The sequence below is a fragment of the Anomaloglossus baeobatrachus genome, chromosome 5, assembly GCF_048569485.1.
Source record: "Anomaloglossus baeobatrachus isolate aAnoBae1 chromosome 5, aAnoBae1.hap1, whole genome shotgun sequence".
Classification (NCBI taxonomy): Eukaryota; Metazoa; Chordata; class Amphibia; order Anura; family Aromobatidae; genus Anomaloglossus; species Anomaloglossus baeobatrachus.
In genome coordinates this window covers 190,592,342-190,612,356 of record NC_134357.1, presented here as the reverse complement: position 1 = coordinate 190,612,356, position 20,015 = coordinate 190,592,342, and the positions used below count along the sequence as shown (strand labels likewise).

At 40.0% G+C, this 20,015-nt stretch overlaps 1 protein-coding gene across 6 annotated transcripts in view; it reads left to right on the top strand.

Moving 5' to 3' along the window:
- ZMIZ1 (zinc finger MIZ-type containing 1) overlaps nucleotides 1-20,015 on the top strand; it is a 553,945-nt gene that overhangs the window by 393,019 nt on the left and 140,911 nt on the right. For all 6 annotated transcript variants that reach the window (XM_075349063.1, XM_075349058.1, XM_075349062.1 and 3 more), the window contains 2 exons: nucleotides 8,126-8,239; nucleotides 9,373-9,478. In XM_075349063.1, the coding sequence (XP_075205178.1) occupies nucleotides 8,126-8,239; nucleotides 9,373-9,478 (220 nt within the window). The remainder of the gene's footprint in view (nucleotides 1-8,125; nucleotides 8,240-9,372; nucleotides 9,479-20,015) is intronic.

The window sequence follows — 20,015 nt, the reverse complement described above, 5'->3', positions numbered from 1 at the left end:
TATATAAATACAGTAAATATTTTTGGGTTGTGGAACGAATTGTCTGCATTTCAGTTATTTCCTATGGGAAAATTCGCTTTGATATAAGAGTAACTTGGTTTAAGAGCACACTCCCGGAACCAATTATGCTCGTAATCCAAGGTTCCACTGTACTACTTTTTGGTGGGAATGGAGCATATTTATGAAATTGGAAAACTCAAATGTCCTGTATACAAAGGACAATGTGCTGTCTAGGATGATGATCTTTTAAACCAATCCAAAAGGACACTTCATTCAATGAATGAGCGTTTCGCTCGTCCATTGCGTGATAGGGAGACTGTTTACTCTGCTCAATTCTTGGGAAATTAGCGTTTTTTATTTCCACCAGCATACATCTTACTTGGTGTGTACTCTCTTGGCCTCCAGTTGAGGAAATAGGACCATATTCATGATTTTAGCAATAATCAGCAGACACCAGACATCCGCACGTGTTGCACAAGTAACATCTTGTTCACACCTTATAGCATGTGTTGCCACAAGGTGCGGATGCATGGTCCCTAATGCTGCATCTCTGCTGAATATGACTAAAAGGAGCTGTCAGGATCTCATCTAAATGGAGGAATTTCACCTCCTTAAAAATGGTAATGGACTTTTCTATTATTTATTTTAACTGAAGATGAAGACAAATTTAAAAATATATGTCTATGTTACAAAGAAGCATTAGAAGAAAATACTTATTTGTACCAGCTGTTTTTACTGTACAATGTAAGGGTAGGGCCCTATCCCCTCTGTAGCAGTCTATCACTGTTAGTTTAGATCGGTATTTTGTAGGTAAGCTCTTCCCATGTACAGCACCATGGAATTCATGGTGCTCTAAAATGAAATAAGAATAAATTGACTGCGTTTAACATCTAAGAGAGAGTTGTACAGCATTGCTCTATCAGCGAGGTTTTAATATTCTATATTATAAGGGTCATAGGTTCTAAACAATTGTTTCCTGAAACGGCAGGAAATTAGTCTAAAAAAAAAATGCCATGGCCAGTGTGGGAATGTCACTGTGATGTAGGGCCAGGAGATACATGGTATAAATTGGATGGCTTTACTTTGGCACCGGATGTTGTACTCGATATATTGTTTATGATATATCTATATCTTTAGATGTTGACCGATCTTCATCACCTTTAAGTGTACATTGGTCTGCATAACCATCCTGAGCTCCTATTTTTCTACTTATCCATTTTACTTTATCTGTCTTGCCATATTAATGCCATCTGTTATTCAATTATGTATTCATTGATACCTTTCATTAGTTTCCATGGTTCTGTATAGCCCTTTTCTAACGCTCTATAATATCATCATTTATTAAATCTCTCTGGATGATATTCACCTGTGCATTGCAGGGAAGCTTCCTTAGATCAAGCATTACTATAAGGCTCTGTGCCCACGTGTGAGTATTGCATGCAGTTACGCTGCATTCTGCACCGCAGCGTAACTGTATCCGTCCTGCGTCCCCAGCACAATCTATGAAGATTGTGCATAATCCATGCGCATGTTGCGTTTTAGAACGCAGCGATTTGCATGCTGCCAAATCGCTGCGTTCGAAACAGAAACATGTCACTTCTTTCGTGCGCTTTGCATGCAGCCCCCGCTCTGTCTATGGGAGGGGCTGCATCCAGAGCGCATGAAATCGGCTTTTCAGTACGCAGTGTTTCTGCAGCGATTTGAAGCGCACATGTGCTGTTCAGATCGCTGCAGAAATTTCTTCAGGGACAGAACGCAACGTGGGCACATAGCCTAACTAGAGCTTGACCGGTAGAAGTGAAGATTGAATTATGAATTAATTATATAAATACTGTATCAAATATAGTTTCCCTTACTTTGTAGCTACATTATGTTAGGATGCACTACCTACAAATGGCCAGGTAAAGAAAAAAAGACAAATAAGACACAAACCTTATCCCCTTAGTGCCGAAGACTGTTTTGATCTTCCTGATCAGGCCAAATGTTACAATTCTGACCATTGTCACTTTATGCTTTAATAAATCTGGAACACTTCAAAGGATCTCGGTGATTCCCAGACTGTTTTTTTCGTGAGACATTGTACTTCGTGCTTCTGGTAAATATAGGTCGAAACTCTGTTTATGAAAATATCGGAATTTTGATGAAAATTTGGAAAACTTTGCAATTTCCAAACTTTTAATGCCCTTAAACCAGGAAGTTATATCACACAAAATAGTTAATATTTCCCACAAGTCTACTGTACCCTCAGCATTATTTCTTAAATCATTTTTTTTTTTGTTAGGAAGATAAAAGGGTTAAGATTATCATTAATTTCTCATTTTTTCAACAAAATTTACAAAACCATTATTTTTTTTAAAGATCACATCACATTTGAAGTGACTTTGAGGGCCTATATGACAGAAAATAACAAAACGTGATGCATTTACAAAAACTGCACCCCTCAAAATGCTTAAAACCACATTCACGAAGTAGATTACCTTTTTAGTTGCTTCACAGGAATTAAAGCAATGTAGATAGAAAAAAAAAAAAATATATTACTTTTCCACAAAAATGTTGCATTAGCCCCAAAGTTTGCAATTTCACAAGTGTAACAAGAGAAAATAGACTTTATATTTTGTTGTGCAATTTCTTCTGAGTACGCGGATACCGTATATGTGGTGCAAAAGTACTTTTTGTGCTTAGAGCTCAGAAGGAAAAGAGCCCTATTTGCATTTTGCAGCACCATTTTGGCTTAAATAGACTGCAGACGCCATGTCACATGTGAAGAGCCCTTTGATGTGTCAAAAAAGCAGAAACCCTCAAAAGTGACCCCATTTTGGAAAGTACACTTCTCTAGAAATTCATCTAGGAGTGTAGTGAGTACTTTTAGCCATCAGGCAATTCACAGAATTGTACAACTTAGGGCAATAGAATATTGCTTTGGCCCCAAGTTTTTAATATTCAAAAGAGGTAATATGAGAAAAAGAATGGTACCATTTCTTACACAATTTCTCCTGAGTATGTCAATATGTGGTCAAAAACTACTTTTGAGACATCGTGCAAAGCTCAGAAGGGAAGAAGCGCCACATGTTTGTGCAGATTTTGCTGGAATGGTTTGAGGTGGCCATGTTATATTGGCAGAGGCCCTAAAGTGCCAGAAAAGCAGAATTCCCCCATAAGTGACCTCACTTTACAAACTACACCCCTCAGTGAATTCATCTAGGAGGGCAGTGAGCATGTTGGCCCCACTTGTGCCTCATAGAATTTTATATAATTGGGTTGTGAAGAAAGACTAAAATGTTTTAGGCCCAAGCGTGTCATTTTTTTAGAGCTAATGGGAAAAAACATGAACCATCTAGTTTGTTGTGCAATTTCTCCTTAGTGCGTCAATACCCTATATGTAATTGGGAATTACTTTTCAGGCACAGTGCAAAGCTCAGAAGGGAAAGAGCACCATATAATAGTGCAGGTTTTGCTGTTATAGATTGCGAGTGCCATGTCATATTAGCAGAACCCCTCCATAAGTGACCTAATTTTACAAACTACACCTCTCAATGAATTAATCTTGGGGTACAGTAAGCATGTTGACACCACATGTGTTTCACAGAATTTTATTCCATTGGGCAGTAAAGAAAAAATAATTACATTTTTACTCAAAATTATTTTTTAACGTTGGATTTTACATTTTCAGACAAGGAAACAGGTAAAAATGAACCAATATTTTTCACACAATTTCTGAGCGTGGCAATACTCCTCGTGCGGCTGTAGAGTACTGCTTAGACACACGGCAAGACTCAGAAGGCAAGGAGCACTATATGATCCTTGGAGCACAGATTTTTCTAGAATAGTTTGCAGACTCCACATACAGAGCTCCTAAGTGCCAGAAGAGCAGAATCCTCCCTCAAGTGATCCCATGTTGTAAATTACACCTTTCTGGAAATCTATCCAGAGGTGTAGTGACGATTTTGGCTGGATGAGTGTTTTCCGAGTGAAAATTGCATATCTGCCATTGAAGTGCCCCTACATTGTAATTCCCATACATTGTTCCCAGTTTGGGCTTCTGAAGTCGCGCACCCATTAAGTGGGCTTTCCTCACTACAGAAATGCGAAACATGTGGATGCCAATTGTGGTTTTAGCACATTGGGGGTCTCAGAAGGAAGGAGACCATTTGTATCTGGGACTGCAGATTTTGTGGATTTCTTTCTGTGGAAGGCTTTGGCACATTTCCAGAGCCTTTGTGTTACCAGTAACTTGAAAACCCCCTATATTTCCATTGACAGATGACGGACCTGAGTGGAGACTTTTTTTTTTTTTTTGTGGATTAAGTTGAAGCCTTTATATGGAACATTTTACATGACTTTTTTTTTTTTTTTTTTTTATCACATTTATCCTCTGCTCTATGCTGACAACCTACATTAGGGTTCACTTCTAAATCTCCCAAAGACGTGATTCAGATGAAGCCCTCAAGGAATTCATTCACTAGAATGAGGCAGGAAGAGATACTTTGGACTCTGGCCTCTGTACATCGGTGTCAGTCTTTTCAGGAAACTGGTTGACTACATTTTTATGAACATTTAAAAAGACAACACCGCCAGATCATAGGCCAAACACAGTCCAAAGTGGCTCCCTCTGCCTTCTTATTGGGAATGTTCCATCGGGATCGTTAGCTGAATCACAAGTTCTAGAGATTTACACTTAAACTCCGGAGTAATCACTCAGCGTAGAGCGCGAGATAAATGTGAGCCGAAAGTTATTGCGAATAAACAAATCAACAGCAGATCATTAGTTAATTTAATTTTATTTTGTATGCCATTCACCATGAGGTATAAGTGATAAGACTGTTTGTTTTATTTTGAGGTCTGTGTGTGATTACAGGTTTTATCAGGTTTTATGTTTGGTTACTATCACACACTATTACAACTTCTCAGAACATAACCCCACGTCAAACTCCATGGCACCCAAATGCATCTCAAGGCTCTGGCCAACTGGTCCAGGAGGCCATTATCTATCCCCCATTTCCTTGAGATGGCTGGATTGTCATTGCAAATAAGCACTTGTACCTTGCCCCTCCCCCCCCATCTCATTGTAGATTATAAGCTCCCACGAGCAGAGTTGCCTTTTTTTTCCCCTTTAAATATTGTATCTTCTATAATTGTTACTTGTTTGTATATGTTTCTGTATATGATATGTATATGAGCCTCTTGAATTGTAAAGCGCTGCGGAATATGTTGGCGCTATAGAAATAAAGATGATTATTATTATTATTATTATTATTATTATTACACACTAAAACAACACTTTCAAAAAGTTTTGCATTATCATAGTTTGAGAGCTGTTTTTTTTTTTTCTACCGACAGTCATGTGAGAGCTTGTTTTCTGCAGGAGTTGATGCTTTTATTTGTACCATTTTTGAGCACATAACATTTTTTGATCACGTTTTATTCCAATTTTTGGGAGGCAGAAAACTTACATCGATACCACTTTTTTTTTTTTTAATATATAAATATGTAATATATTTATTTATATATATATATATATATATATATATATATATATATATATATATATATATATAATATTTTTGCCTCTCCACACAATAAAGACAATTTTATAGAAAAAAAACAATTTGATTTTTTTATCGCTATATGCTAAGAGCTATAGCTTGTTTATTTTTCCACTGATGGAGCGGAGTGGGGCTTCTTTTTTATGCGGGACAACATGACCTCTTTAGTGATACCATATTTATTTACATTTGACTTTTTAATCGTGTTTTATTCCACTTTTTTTTCCAGTGGTTTTATGAAAATATTTTTTGCCACTTTTTTTTTTTTTTTGGGGGGTGTTAAAGAGAATGTGTCAGTAAGATAAACCCTCCTAAAGGCCGCTTTACATGCTGTGATATCGGTCCCGATATCGCTAGCGTGGGTACCCGCCCCCATCTGTTGGGCGACACGGGCAAATCGATGCCCGTGCCGAACAACAACGCCCAGACCTGTCACACATACTTACCTGCCCGGCGACGTCGCTGTGACCGGCGAACCGCCTCCTTTTTAAGGGGGCGGTTCGTTTAGCGTCACAGCAACGTCACTGAACCGCTGCCCAATAGAAGCGGAGGGGCGGAGATGAGCGGGATGTAACATCCCGCCCACCTCCTTCCTTCCGCATAGCGGCCGGGAGGCAGGCAAGAGAGCTTCCTCGTTCCTGCGGCGTCACACGTACCGATGTGTGCTGCCGCAGGAACGAGGAACAGCTTCGTTACTGCTGCAGTAACGATAATTGAGAATGGACCCCCATGTCACCGATGAGCGATTTTGCACGTTTTTGTGACGATGCAAATTTGCTCATAGGTGTCACACGCAATGGCATCGCTAATGCGGCCGGATGTGCGTCACGAATTCCGTGACCCCAACGAGATCGCATTAGCGATGTCGTTGCGTGTAAAGCCCCTTTAAGCCATATGGGCATGTAGGTTATAGAGAGTTGATTAAAATGACACCTTGATACCTGTGATCTGATATCTTATTCCAGAGAAATCCTTGTTTTTTTAATAAGTAAATGAACTATTACGATTTATGGACCAGACATAGAATTTGACTCCAGAACTTTTTATAATTATAGGAGCTATTACCATTGTGAGAGATATAATGATAATGACTGTAAGGCTATGTTCACACAGGGCATCTTTTGATGCATCTTTGGTACGTTTTTGACATCACAAAGATGCACCAAAATGCATGCATTTCCTTCCCCCAGCAACGTCTGAGATTTCTATTTTGCTGTCCACACTGTGCATCTTTTGTTAGCTTGTTGGCTGCATCTTGGCCGCGTTTTTGAAGATGCACCCATGATGCAGCATGTCAATTATTTTTCGTTTTTGCAGCGTTTTGGAGCCCGTCCACGCAATAGATTTTACTTAAAAATGCATTGGGCAAAAAATGCTGCAAAAATGCAATACGTTTTTGGTGCATTTTTGATACACTCAAGATGTACTCAACATGCACTGGCAAAAAGATGCCACGTGTGAACGTAGCCTTAAGGGCGCTTTACACGCTGGCACATCGCTAACGATATATCGTCAGGGTCACATCGTTAGTGACGCACATCCGGCGCCATTAGCGACATCGCAGCGTGTGACACCAATGACCGACGATCAACGAGCGCATCGTTGCTCGTTGACACGTCGTTCATTTCCTTAATATCGTTGCTGCTGCAGGTACGATGATGTTTGTCGTTCCTGCGGCAGCACACATCGCTATGTGTGACACTGCAGGAACGACGAACATCTCCTTACCTGCCACCGGCAATGAGGAAGGAAGGAGTTGGGCGGCATGTTCCGGCCGCTCATCTCCACCCCTCCTCTGCTATTGGACGGCTGCCGTGTGACGTCGCTGTGACGCCAACCGAACCACCCCCTTAGAAAGGAGGCGAATCGCCGGCCAGAGCGACGTCGCAGGAAAGGTAAGTCCGTGTGACGGGTGTTAGCAATGTTGTGCGCCACGGGCAACGATTTACCCGTGTCGCACAACCGACGGGGGCGGGTACGCTCGCTAGCGATATTGATACCGATATCGCAGTGTGTAAAGTACCCTTTAGTCTGCTCTCCTGATCTCACTGCAGAGTTGTCTATGATTACATTTAGCACAATATAGCAGAGTTTAGTTTTGTATCATTACGAACACATCTGCAGCTGTAGCTTCCTGCCCCCTTTCATATAAAATAAGCTCTAGAGGCAAATTCACAGGGAGATCTATGTCCGGCCCATAGATCTTAACAGCTCATTTACATATTAGGAAAAAACATGTATTTCTCTGGAGTAACACCTCATAAAGATCAAGCTATCATTTTAATAAACTTTGTATAGCTTATATGCCCATGTTGACAGCTTAGGAAAGTTGATCCTATTGACAGATTTGCTTTAAGCAAGATGATATTGGCATTTTCTCTGCTTTATCTACTAAAGAGCACCGGTAAACACATCCATTGTAATAATGAAAGTTCATTTTTTTAAATACAGATTGATGTTTACTTTTTCATATCAAATTGAAAACCAGAATGATTTCCTTATAATGCAGGTTCATTCATTGCATACGTTCTCTAGTTGACTTCACATGGCGTGGTTGACAACTATTTTTCCATCTCTTTCAGCACTTACAGAACCCAGCAAATTTTCACAATGCAGCTACAGAGCTTTTGGACTGGTGTGGAGATCCTCGAGCTTTTCAAAGACCGTTTGAACAGAGTCTCATGGGTTGTTTAACGGTATGCTCTTTAACTTGTCACCTCTTTTAAAGTTCTCACTATCTGACTTACAAGTGGAAATCGCTACTCTCATATTCTTGCTTTCAGCATTTGGTGAATATATACAGGTACAATGTTCTGTGGGGAAGATAACACAACTTGTGAATGTTGTGCTGTCTATTTTACAGGTTTAGTTATTAGGCAATAATGAATAGTTATTAGGCATCCATCGCAAATGTAATTAGTAAACAGTGTAAATAGCCTGCTTGTTTCACAGGCGCCAACATAGTTTCACAGTGCGTATTCTGTACCCCTCTGCCTCTTGTTCATACTGATGTACAGAAACGTCTCCCCTGTCATTAGAAAAATAAAGGATGCCATGCTGCATTGAGTGCATTATTATATGGGTAAAGTTCACTAGAAACCTACTTCTAGAAAAGGATACAATGCCATACAAAGGCACCATATGAGAGCACACAGAATGGTTACTGGTTCTTCATGAAAAGCCATAGACTCCATGAGGCCTTAATCTGAAAAATGGTTAAAAAAAAAAAAGATAAAAAGGCAGTTAATTTTTATTAAATAAGCCTTTTGAATGTACAGTACTGCACAAAAATTTTAGGCAGGTGTGAAAAAAAAAAAAAATAAGGACCCCTTAAGACCCATCTTCAGAAGGAGTCTTGGAAATGATGATATGTCCCCACAGAGTCCTGATGTAATCATCTAGTCTGTCTGGGATTACATGAAGACACAGAAGGATTTGCACAAGATACATCTACAGAAGATCTGTGGTTGGTTCTCCAAGATGTTTGGAGCAACCTCCCAGACGAGTTCCTACAAAAACTGTGTGAAAGTGGCAAATGTAGAAGAACTGGAGAAGGCAAATGGTGGTCACACCAAATATTCATTTGAGTTAATTTCTTTTTTTGTTCTTCTACTTTACATTTTGTTAATTGATGAAAATACACTTGACACTTCTGTCTACCGAAAAGCCCAGAATCCTGCCATTTGCTGTGATAAATTTTCTGGGAATCTTATGACACGATGTCACATACAGCTTCTGTCCTAATACTGTGAGAGTGTATATCTTCAGTAGTTGCGTCCTAATACAGCGTATTTTAGTTAACCCTTCCATGTTTTCCTCCTTCCTACAGGTGGTTAGTAGAGTAGCATCACAGCAAGGCTTTGACCTGGACCTTGGATACAGACTTCTTGCCGTATGTGCGGCCAACAGAGACAAGTTCACGCCTAAATCAGCTGGTAGGAAGCAAGCAATTAATATTTACGTTTCTGACAGGAGATCTTCTGCTGAGTGCTCTGATCTACACAAGCCAAGACCTGCAGCGGATAATATTTGCACATTGTCGCCTAGCAACACTTTACTATGGCGGTTACCTGCTGAAGCTGCATTGTGTCTTAACTCTTTGCTATAATGACCTTTCTCACACAGACTGCTACAATGTAACATTTCTAGATTGTGCTTTAAATGCAGGTGCCATTTATGGGTGTGGTGACTATATATTGTCAGATCTTTCTAGATTTATGGCAAATGTACAGTAAGAAACTTGGCTTTGAATATTTCTATGCATATGAATAAGACAGACTTCTGCCTAGAATTTTGTTTTAGTTTTCCTAGGGTTAATGTGACAAACCAGCACATCTCTGTTCCGCCCCCTTTCATGGGCTAAGGCAGGCTAGTATCTTGCTCTCAGGGTTTCCACGTTGACTGCCAAGGAGCCTTTGAGGTCACCTGTCTCTGTGTTGATTTATGGCCTTAAATTATGTCTGGAAAATAAGGAAGGAAAAAAGCTTTTTTTTTTGTGTAATTTTGCCATTGACCTGCCATCTTTGCGTCTGTTTTTGTGAAATATCAGAGACTAGAGTTCATACATACTGTGAATGAGTCATTAGGAGTGCCCTGCCGGCAGGAGCATTTGTATGCACAGTACAGTGGTGCGCCCTGCTCTTTTGGACCTGGCCCAAGTTTTGCAGACAGTGCAGGTACCTTGTTAAAGCTGAGCAGAGGGAATAGATGTTAGTTTATTGCCATACACCCCTCGGCCAATCCAGCTGATTAGAAGGAAGGTAATGTGCGAAGATTAACCACGTTGTTTTATGTGATAGTAGGGAAGCCCTACTAGGGGTAATGTAGGAAATAATACACCATTGTGTATGTGTAGTATAGATAAAGAACATAATTTCTAGCTAGAAATTAGTATTGTCACCATGATGGAATAAATGGATAGTGGAAAGGCTAGTCATGCACCTGGTCTCGCATCAAGGGTCTGTGTAATTTAAAGGTTCAACACCCAGCTGCACACCATCTTTTTTATTATCCATCAGGAGAATGAAGGCTACCAATGAAAATTGTTTGGATTCCCCAATTTAATATTACTGTTCACAAAGTGAGCAAGGTTTAATAATATTTATTGAAAAAAACAAGATAGCCAGCACCAAATGTCCACTACTGCACTAAAAATTCCAAACTCTACTATTATCAAATTTGAGATTTTTGGCGAAAAATTGCAATTTCTTGAGCTACCCTGCCACGTCACGGCAAATCTCATTGGGGCAATCCTACATTAAAATATTTTTATAAAATGTGCCATGCGGCCTCACATATGGAAAAGTAGAACTGTTATTAGCAGCACCTACTTGGTCTTTTTCAATCCCGTACCCATGACTGAATCTTGGCTGTGGGCGGGACAGTCCCAAGCAAATGCTGCTTAAAGTAAATAGCCTGTGGACAGGGCTTGATGACTGAATGTGAACAGTCACAAATTGCCAAAATTAAGACCGGTGGAATACAACTAAAATTGGGGTGCACGGCAAGGTGGGGGTCGAAGATGGGAAACATTCTCACAAGATGGGGTCCCAGGATGAACCATGTTACTACAAGATGAGGACCAGGATGAGGGATGTTACTACATGACAGAGACATTACAAGGATGGGGACATTACTGCAAGATGGGGACCAAAATGAGGACATTCCGGTGAGATGAGGGCCATTATCAAGGGCATTACTGATAGATATGGACCAAGATAGGGGACATTACTGCAAGATGGGGATCAGGATGGGGGACATTACTGCAAGATCTGTACCACGATGTGAGACATTACTAAAAGAAGGGGAATATTATTTCAGTACAGGGGACATTATTACAAGATGAAGATGAGGAAGGGGGACATTATTCCAAAATGGAGACCAAGAGGAAGATGGACATTATTACAGGATGAGGACCAGAATTACTATGCGGGGCCAATTTAAAGACAATATTACTGTATGGGGCCAATTAGGGAACAAAAGAAAAAATCAAAAGTATGTAAAAATAACAGAAAAATATTTTGTTACTAAAAATACTGTTTTATGTAAAAACTGAAAAACATTTATTTTTCCATAGTGTTTCAAAGGTTTCCTGCTCTTGACAACATTTTTGACTAACTCATCCTTGCCCTTATTGTAATGTGATTCCTGTAGTGTCACTGAACTTTAATTCTTAGAGATGGACATATTGGAGGAGAATTATCAAGCTAAATGCACCTGAATTTTATTGGGGGTTTTAGTCACTTTTTGCGACTTGGTTGAAAAGGTTTTTGGCCTAGTTTAAAAGGAATGTGGTTTATTATAAAAGGAACATGCCAAAAAGGTGAGCCAACTATACCATGTTCCAAATTATTATGCAAATTATATTTTTCTATGATTTTCCTAAATGGTCGGTGCATATGACAATATGACAGTCAGTCCAATAAAAGTCATCACCCGTGAGTGAGTGTACATCAAATTTTATTGAAGAAACCTCCCAATGATAACAGTATAATCTTAAAAATTAAAAAAAAAACACCTTAAAATGCACTGTTCCAAATTATTAGGCACAGTAGAGTTTCTAAACATTTTATATGTTTTAAAGAACTGAAAATGCTCATTTGTGGAATTTGCAGCATTGGGAGGTCACAGTCACGAAATAAAAAGCTATTTAAATCCAAAACATCCTAATAGGCCAAGTTACATGTTAACATAGGAACCCTTTTTTTATATCACCTTCACAATTCTTGCATCCATTGAACTTGTGAGTATTTGGAGAGTTTATGCTTGAATTTCTTTGCATGATGTCAGAATAGCCTCCCAGAGATACTGTTTTGATGTGAACTGCCTCCCACCCTCATAGATCTTTTGCTTGATGATACTCCAAAGGTTCTCTATAGGGTTGAGGTCAGGGGAAGATGGTGGCCATACCATGAGTTTATCTCTTTTTATGCCCATAGCAGCCAATGACACAGAGGTATTCTTTGCAGCATGAGATGGTGCATCGTCATGCATGAAGATGATTTTGCTCCTGAAGGCACGTTTCTGCTTTTTGTATCATGGAAAAAAAGATGTCAGTTAGAAACTCTGTATACTTTGCAGAGGTCATTTTGACACCTTCAGGAACCCTAAAGGGGCCTACCAGATGTCTCCCCTTGATTCCTGCCCAAAACATGACTCCTCCACCTCCTTGCTGACGTCGCAGCCTTGTTGGGACATGGTGGCCATCCACCAACCATCCACTACTCCATCCATCTGGACGTTCCAGGGTTGCTCGACACTCATCAGTAAACAAGACTGTTTGAAAATTAGTCTTCATGTATGTCTGGGCCCACTGCAACTGTTTCTGCTTGTGAGCACTGGTTAGGGGTGGCCGAATAGTAGGTTTATGCACCACAGCAAGCCTTTGAAGGATCCTACACATTGAGGTTCGAGGGACTGCAGAGGCACCAGCAGATTCAAATATCTGTTTTCTGGTTTGTAATGGCTTTTTAGCAGCTGCTTTCTTAATCCGATGAACTTGCCTGGCAGAAACCTTCCTTATTCTGCCTTTATCAGCACAAACACGTATGGGCTCTGAATCAGCCACAAATCTCTTCACAATACGATGATCATGCTTAAGTGTTCGTGAAATATCTAATCTTTTCATCCCTTGTCCAAGGCATTGCACTATTTGATCCATTTTCTTTCCCATGTTACTTGAAAACTGTGTCCTGCTTAATATTGTGGAACATCCAGTTTTGCTTTAATTGGGCTCACCTGACAAACTAATTATCACAGGTATCTGAGATTGATTTCAGTGAAACAAAGAAGCCTGAGACACACTACCATCAATGAGTTTCATTGAAAAAAAATAAATAATCGCTATGACACTTAAATTCAATTTGCATAATAATTTGGAACATGGTGTAATAGGTAGTGTAGACCCCAGACAGTCTTAAAATATGCCAGATTTATGAAACTGCATGAACCACTATGATAAATTTGATGCATGTTAGGACTGTCCTGTGAGGGGTACATTTACACTGGTTAATTTTTGAGAATGATCCTTTCAAGGAATTCTTGTTTCCTGATAATTTGCTTGTTTACAGTGCTATTAACGAATTAGTAAAATGCTGGTAAGATTGCTTTTGAACTTTCTTAAAAATCATTCTCGGCAGCATATCGTTTGGTGTAGCATACACATCGGCTACAAAAATCATTGATACTCTATGAACATATAATAATGATCGTTTTGTCTGCTTTAAGAGTGTGATTGGCCAAGCTATTAACCCCTTCACGACCCTTGACGGATCTATCCGTCATGGAGCGTGTAACGTTAAGCCCCGCCCCCTGCCACGGGCATGTTGCGGCGATCCGCGCACATATCAGCTGTTTTCAACAGCTGACGTGTGCCTGCATGTTACGAGTGGAATCGCTTCCACTCGCAACATTAAACCCCTTACATCTCGCTGCCAAAGTCTGGCAGCGAGATGTATATGCGCGCGGCCATGATTTTCACTTACCGTCGCCCCCACCGAAAGTCACGTGCGTGATCACGTGACTTTCGTGGTTGCCATGGTAGCACAGGGTCATGTGATGACGCCTGTAGCTATGACGAGTCACTTTCGGTTTCACTCGGCCCGGAGCTGAATGAATCAGGAAGTGATCATATCCGCTGTTTACAGCTGTATAGCTGTGATCAGCAGATAGGGCAGAGCGATCGGATTGCTGATCGCTATAGCCCCCTAGGGAGACTAGTAAAATAAAAAAAGTAAAAAAAAAAGTTTAAAAAAAAATTAAAAAAAAAAACCTAAAAGTTAAAATCACCCCCCTTTCACCCCATTGAAAATTAAAGGGTTAAAATAAAAATAAATATACACACATTTGGTATCGCCGCGTTCAGAAATGCCCGATCTATCAAAATATAAAATCAATTAATCTGATTGGTAAACGGCGTAGTGGCAAAAAAATTCCAAACGCCAAAATTATGTTTTTTTGTCGCCGCAAGTTTTACGCAAAATGCAATAACAAGCGATCAAAACGTAGCATCTGCGCAAAAATAGTACCATTAAAAATGTCAGCTTGAGATGCAAAAAATAAGTAGTCACTGAGCCATAGATCTCAAAAAATGAGAACACTACAGGTTTTGGAGAATGGCGCAAAACGTACGCCACTTTTATTGGACAAGCTTGTGGATTTTTTTAACCCCTTAGATACAAGTAAAGCTATACATGTTTGGTGTCTACAAACTCGCACCAACCTCAGACATCACACCCACACATCAGTTTTACCATATAGTGAACACTGTGAATAAAACAAATCTCAAAAACTATTGTGTGATCACACTTTTTTTGCAGTTTTTCCACACTTGGAATTTTTTTGCTGTTTTCCAGTACACTATATGGTAAAACTTATGGTTTCATTTAAAATTATAACTCGTCCCGCAAAAAACAAGCCCTCATGGCAAAATTGACGGAAAAATAAAAAAGCTACGGCTCTCGGAAGAATGGGAGCAAAAAACTAAAACGCAAAAACGGAAAGTGCCCGGGGGCTGAAGGGGTTAAATAACTGCTGATTGTCACACATGTAGTTGTTTGGCAGTCGTTTAATGAGGGCAGGTTGGCAAGCTTAAATCCAAGCTAAGGTTTGCACGAAGAGTAAGACTGTACAGTATTGACAAATCTGCCCTATTAAGTTTTAAATTGACTTAATTGTAGGAAGATTTCCCAGAAAAATGCTAGAGTTCCCCTTTGACTTCCATTTTACTTGGGTACTTGAGTCGCGCCCATCCGAGAATTACTTGCTCATTATGAGTACTGAGCACTCGAGCATGGTAGTGTTCGCTCATCACTAGTTGTGGGAATTGTTTTACACAGTACATTGTTTTTGCCAATCATTGAACAGTATGTGTAAATCATCTATAATGGTAGGTATTTGGATAATTGCCAGAGTTCATGATTTCAAAAATACAGCATCTTAATTAATTCACATAAACTATTTAAAACCCACAAAACTAGAGAGAAGAAAACAGGATGGGAATGAGGTGCAGCAGGTATAATGATAACACGCACCTAGGCCTGTACAAGTGACAGTCCATCCTATACCCAGGATCACATGTGAAATTACCTACATGTATTTCATATTAGTCAAAATTTTGTATGCATTTTTTATATTTTTAGAAACAGTTTTTTCACTATTTTTTTTTTTTTATTATTATGGTATATAGAGAAAATCATAGTATTCTAAGAAACCCAGCCATAGGCTCTGTTTCACAGAACTGTCATCAGGCACAGGGGCCTTCAGCAAGATTCTGGCTGTCATGGCACACCATCAATATAGCTATCAGAGGCTGCCTATATTACATACCTCCCGGGTATGGTACAAGCGCATCTCCTGAGCACACTCCATACATTGGGGTCCAATCTCAGGAAGGAATTGATACAGCTACTACTCTTTTCCTTCCCATTCTTATAGAATTGCACTTTCCCTCCTTTTTGCTTGCTCAGAAAGTCCCTGGAATTTCATAGATGGAAAGTGACTGTGGTGGTGCTTGAGAGCGTGAACTACTAATGGAAAATGCATGATTTTCCTTCCCTACATTTCATGTTTACAAAACTGGGATGGGTTTTTAACAGCTTTACATTAAGAATTTTAACCCATTATATGTTATAGGTTGGAAATTCTGACCATTCCCATAAGAATCCAAATAAATGGTATCCAATGCCAACTATACTGCTATATTGGTGGAGAAATTGTCTTCTACCACAAGCACATTATGTTCACGGCTGCAGTTTATTGTAATTTTGGGTTTATCCCAATATCCATTTCCAATCAAACGTGTCCCCTTTCCACAGAATGTTTTACTTTAAAAAGTTACACACATGTAAAGAGAATTTTCTAGTAGCCAAACATCAATGGCTTATGTTCATTGTGGGTTTGACTACTCAGAACACTTGCTTTTTATTTTTACAGGCACATTGTTGAAATTGCTGTGCCAGGAGCTACAACTCCATACAGTTCACTTGCAGAATTGACTATTAGGTGTTGTACCCTGCCTCAGTACACCTTCTTAAATGTTGTACTTCCCCATGTAAGATAATAAAAAAAAAATACTCCCCTCCTGCACCATTGCTGTGGCAGTGCTATCTTGGCTATTGTGGGCAGTTGTGCCAAGTGAGAAAAACAGCCTATAAATGGCCGCTAATGGGCTACAGTTCCCATACTTATTGCAGACGTCCAAATTACGGCCAATGGGAGTGTGAGCAAAGCAGCCCATTAACAGCTGCTGATTGGCTACTGTCCTTGTGTGATATAACAGTGTCAGACAAGCGCCAGGAGACTAATCTCCCACATCGCTGGAACAGTGACGGTGCTACAGGTATGTTGTTGGTTTTTTTTTATTATTTTACACCAGGGAATAGAGTATTTAAGAAGGGTTTGTGGGAATACTGGTCAACGCTTTTAATGTACGAGTTCAAGAAAATCACTTTAAATGTGTAGGTTTGTCTTTTAATATCGTGTTTCCCCGAGAATAAGACATGGTCTTAAATAATTTTTTGCTCTGAAAAATGGGTAGGGCTTATTTTCAGGGAATGTCTTATTTTTTCCATGAACAACAATCCACATTTTTCTTGAACAAAAAAATCAACATTTATTCAAATCTAGTCATATCGAGTTATGGAGCATCAATATAATCCTCCAAACCCTGTATGTAACACATCTGTATCCATCCATCCATCCACACACACACTCTGCACATACATACCAGCCTGTCTCTTATTTAGCTTTAGACTCCTGCAATTAAGAGACCTTTTAGTGACAAACTAGTCACATGACGTAATGTCACAAAGGTCCTTATGCAGTCTTAACATCAGGCTATGAATGCTAGGGTCCCTAGAAGAACGAGGGCCCTTTAAAATTGCCCAGTTTGCTCTCACTCCCCCCTAATGCCAGACCTGTATAGCAGTCCGTCTGCTGTTCAGTTCTTTTAGGCTATATGCGCACTTTGCGTTTTTACCTGCGTTTCCGCAGCATTTTGAACTGCAGCGTTTTAATGCCAAAAGGCATGCGTTTTGATTTTCAAGCAAAGTCTATGGGAAATGGGGATTTCTTGTGCGCACTTTGCTGTTAAAAACACAGCGTTTAATTTGCATATTTTTGGGCAAAAACTCAGCGTTTAAAGAAGCAGCATGTCAATTGTTTTTGCCATTTGGGCTGCTTTTTGCTAACATTGAAGTCAATGAGAAGTTGCTAAACGCAAGCAACATCAAAATTCCAGCGTTTTACATGCTATTTTGATGCTGAAAACATGCTTTTTGGACCAATTAATTGCATGTGTTGCATGTGTTTTTAGTAAAATATTAATGGCATGATATGTCCTTTTACACACACACATAGTCCGACAATTATTTTTAAGAAAATCCATAAATAAATGTAATTTTATGCATAAAATGATAACTTTGTGATAATAATTATTTAAAAAAAAGCCATTTTTTGATTGATGATAATCTTGATATTTGTTATCATTTTTTTCAGTTTTTTCCAGTGTTTGAATGTATAAACTTTATTTAGTAGTGTCTTTGTATTCAAAATGCATCTGACTTTAAGCAATGAAAAAGCATGTAAATCGCGGTAAGGCTATGTGCCCACGTGTGTGCAGCGTAACTGCATGCGTCCTGCGTCCCCTGCACAATCTATGTAGATTGTGCATAATCCATGCCCACGTGGCGTTTTAGAACGCAGAGATTTTCAAGCTGCCAAAACGCTGCGTTCTAAAAAGCAACATGTCACTTCTTTCGTGCGCTCTGCATGCTGTCTCCATTCTGTCTATAGGGAGAGGCAGCATCCAGAGCGCACAAATTCTGCAGTCACGAAAGTTTCAGAACGGAGCTTTTCAGCTGCGCTCTGCAGCGCACATGCAGTGACTTTACGCTGCGGTGCAGAGCGCACACACGTGGGCACATAGCCTAAAAACGCGGTAAAAATGCACGTGTATTTATCACGTTTTTGTGATCAAAACCAACTTTGGCAAAAACCATTTCTGCCAGAGGATGCGTTTGGAAATGCAACTACCTCGACGCAAAGTGCGCACATAGCCTTAAGGCTACTTTACACGCTGCGATATCGGTCCCGATATCGCTAGCGTGGGTACCCACCCCCATCTGTTGTGCGACACTGGCAAATCGCTGCCCGTGCCGCACAACATCGCGCAGACCCATCACACATACCTGCCCGGCGACGTCACTGTGACCGGCGAACCGCCTCCTTTCTAAGGGGGCGGTCCGTGCGGCGTCACAGCGACGTCACTGAGCGGCCGCCCAATAGAAGCGGAGGGGCGGAGATGAGTGGCCGGAACATCCCGCCCACCTCCTTCCTTCCTCATAGCGGCCGGGAGGCAGGTAAGGAGAGCTTCCTCGTTCCTGCGGCGTCACACATAGCGATGTGTGCTGCCGCAGGAGCGACGAACTACATCGTTACTGCTGCAGTAACGATAATCAAGAATGGACCCCCATGTCACCGATGAGCGATTTTGCACGTTTTTGCAACGATGCAAAATCGCTCATCGGTGTCAGACGCAGCAACATCGCTAATGCAGCTGGATGTGCGTCACAAATTCCGTGACCCCAACGACTCCGCATTAGCGATGTCGCAGCCTGTAAAGCCCCCTTAAGACTCCTGCCATTCAGACCTTTGATTACATCGTCACATGACTGTAAAGTCATCAAAGGTTAACTTCGAAATACAATTACTGGGGTGCCTAAGTGAGTGGGGGCCCTGAGAAATTACACAGTTTGACTTATTTTGGGAGTAGGACTTATATTTCAAGCATACACCTAAAATCCTGTAAAATCATACTAGGTCTTATTTTCAGGAAAACATGGTATCTGTCCTGCAGCATAGTATTGCCAATGGATTTTTAACTTTTTACATGTATAGCTGCCTGGACATTATTGCAAATAACTTTTTTACTAATTGTAACCAGTGCTTATTTTTGTAGTAGGGCTTTTAAAATTCCTGAAAAACTAAGCTAGGGCCTATTTTCAGGGTAGGTATTATCGAGCAAACAAGGTAGCTATTGAAAGAAACTGAATTATTATTACTTTTTGTAAAATCTCATTTTTATTTGTTGTTCATATAAAGTATAACAAAATGAGAATGGAAGGAAAATACCGTGCTTGTCAGCTATATAAATCATTATGACAAGTGCAATATTACCGCTTATCAAAGGGGACAATATAAGCAATATTGAATTTCTTTCTTTATCCATACATGAAACCTTGAAACCTACCCCACCCTCTTAAAGTTGTATGTCTCTTGCTACATGTCAGTCCACTACTGTTATGCCCTGTGTAAATGTGTACTACTTATCAGAATCCCTCCAAGCCTCATTTATTGTCAGTGATTATTCTCAAACAAAATGACTGCTTTTCATCATTATTGGGTCAGTGTGTCATTATTTTTTTTTACCATCACAGTTTCATCAGTTTTCCTCTGTTGAAAAAAAAAAAACCC